The 1,295-nt window shown below is 50.3% G+C and overlaps 1 protein-coding gene across 2 annotated transcripts in view; it reads left to right on the forward strand.

The window, feature by feature from the left end:
* The first annotated feature begins 6 nt into the window (after nucleotides 1-6).
* Cdc6 (cell division cycle 6) overlaps nucleotides 7-1,295 on the forward strand; it is an 11,440-nt gene continuing 10,151 nt past the window's right edge. For both annotated transcript variants that reach the window (XM_010620004.2, XM_010620005.2), the window contains exons 1-2: nucleotides 7-81; nucleotides 797-1,007. In XM_010620004.2, coding sequence (XP_010618306.1) covers nucleotides 836-1,007 — 172 coding nt within the window. In that variant the 5' untranslated portion in view covers nucleotides 7-81; nucleotides 797-835. The remainder of the gene's footprint in view (nucleotides 82-796; nucleotides 1,008-1,295) is intronic.

Genomic DNA, 1,295 nt, shown 5'->3' on the forward strand with positions numbered 1-1,295 from the left:
CGCGCACCACACGCGGGGAGCCTGCCCCGAGCCGACGCCGCCCGAGCAGCGGAGAGGAGCGGAAAACCCACGAGCAGACGGGTATGGTGCCGGGAGTGAAAGGAAGCCGAGGTCCGGCCGGGCAAGGAGGGACTGCAGAGGTGGCGGTCGTGGGCTACCCAGGTCCGCGGGCTGGGATGAGGGGCTGGGAAGCGAATGGACAGCCCGCCTTCCCAGGACTCGGGAGGCTGAGGCAGGAGTATTACAAGTTCCAGCCCAGCCTGGGAGACTTAGGACAACCCGTCTCCAAATAAGAAATTTAAAAGGGGCTGCTATGTAGCTCAGGGTAGAGCCCAGGACGCAGTTCTCAGTATTGTCACACACACACGTTACTGCTTAGATGAACTTACCTCGTGCTCGAGTGGTTAGGGACTTGGGTCCCTGCGCAGAAAGCCTAGAGCTGTACCCTACTTCTCCGAGCGTCTCCAGGCGGGAATAAAAGCACAGCAGTGCCTGCCTGCGGCCACACAAAACTTCAGAGCGTGAATATGTGAGGCTGTCTGCGCTGGCTCTTATTGCTTAGATTTGGGTGTAAGAGAACTGAATGCCAGAATAACGTAACGTAATTTACTTTTTTGTGTTTTGGTACCGGGGATCGAACTCTGGTCCTTGCGCTTGTGAGGCAGGCAGTGGAACCACTGAGCCAAATCCCCGGCCCCATAATTTACTTTTTTGTTTTTCTTTTCCCCATAATTTACTTTTGAGCGACTTGTCAGTCACGTAAGTCCCCTGTTGGTTCTGTGCCCTTCACTTCCAGGTTGCCTAGTTTTGTGTATCCAGCATCCTCGCCAGCATCATGCCTCGAACCCGATCCCAGGCACAGACTACCATCAGTTTTCCAAAAAAGAAGTTCTCTCAGACATTGGACAAAACTCAGAACTCTAAGAATGCTAAACTGGTGCCGACAAATGTCCAGGCCACACCCTGTCCTGCAGAAATTCTGCCGCTCAGCCCCAGAAAGCGCCTGGGTAAGCTTTCCACGGTAGAAGTCCAATTTTTTTCTTTTTTCAGTAAGATGCCAGTCCTTCGAGAGACCTAAGTTCAGTTAAGACTGCTGTATTCACTCTGTTTCTTTTCAGAATGGTTGCTGAAGCTTACTGAATTTAAGAGTTCAGCCACTTACTCAGTGAGATCATTTTCTGAACTGTTTAATAGGTCTGGTCTGCAGTTATCCGATGTGAAATTAAGAGAAACAAGTGGATGGCCTTCTGACTATTCTCAGACCTTCTCTTTTTTTTTTTTTTTTTTTTTTTTTT

Source organism: Fukomys damarensis, unplaced genomic scaffold (genome assembly GCF_012274545.1).
Source record: "Fukomys damarensis isolate Sample0158 unplaced genomic scaffold, DMR_v1.0_HiC HiC_scaffold_13, whole genome shotgun sequence".
Classification (NCBI taxonomy): domain Eukaryota; kingdom Metazoa; phylum Chordata; class Mammalia; order Rodentia; family Bathyergidae; genus Fukomys; species Fukomys damarensis.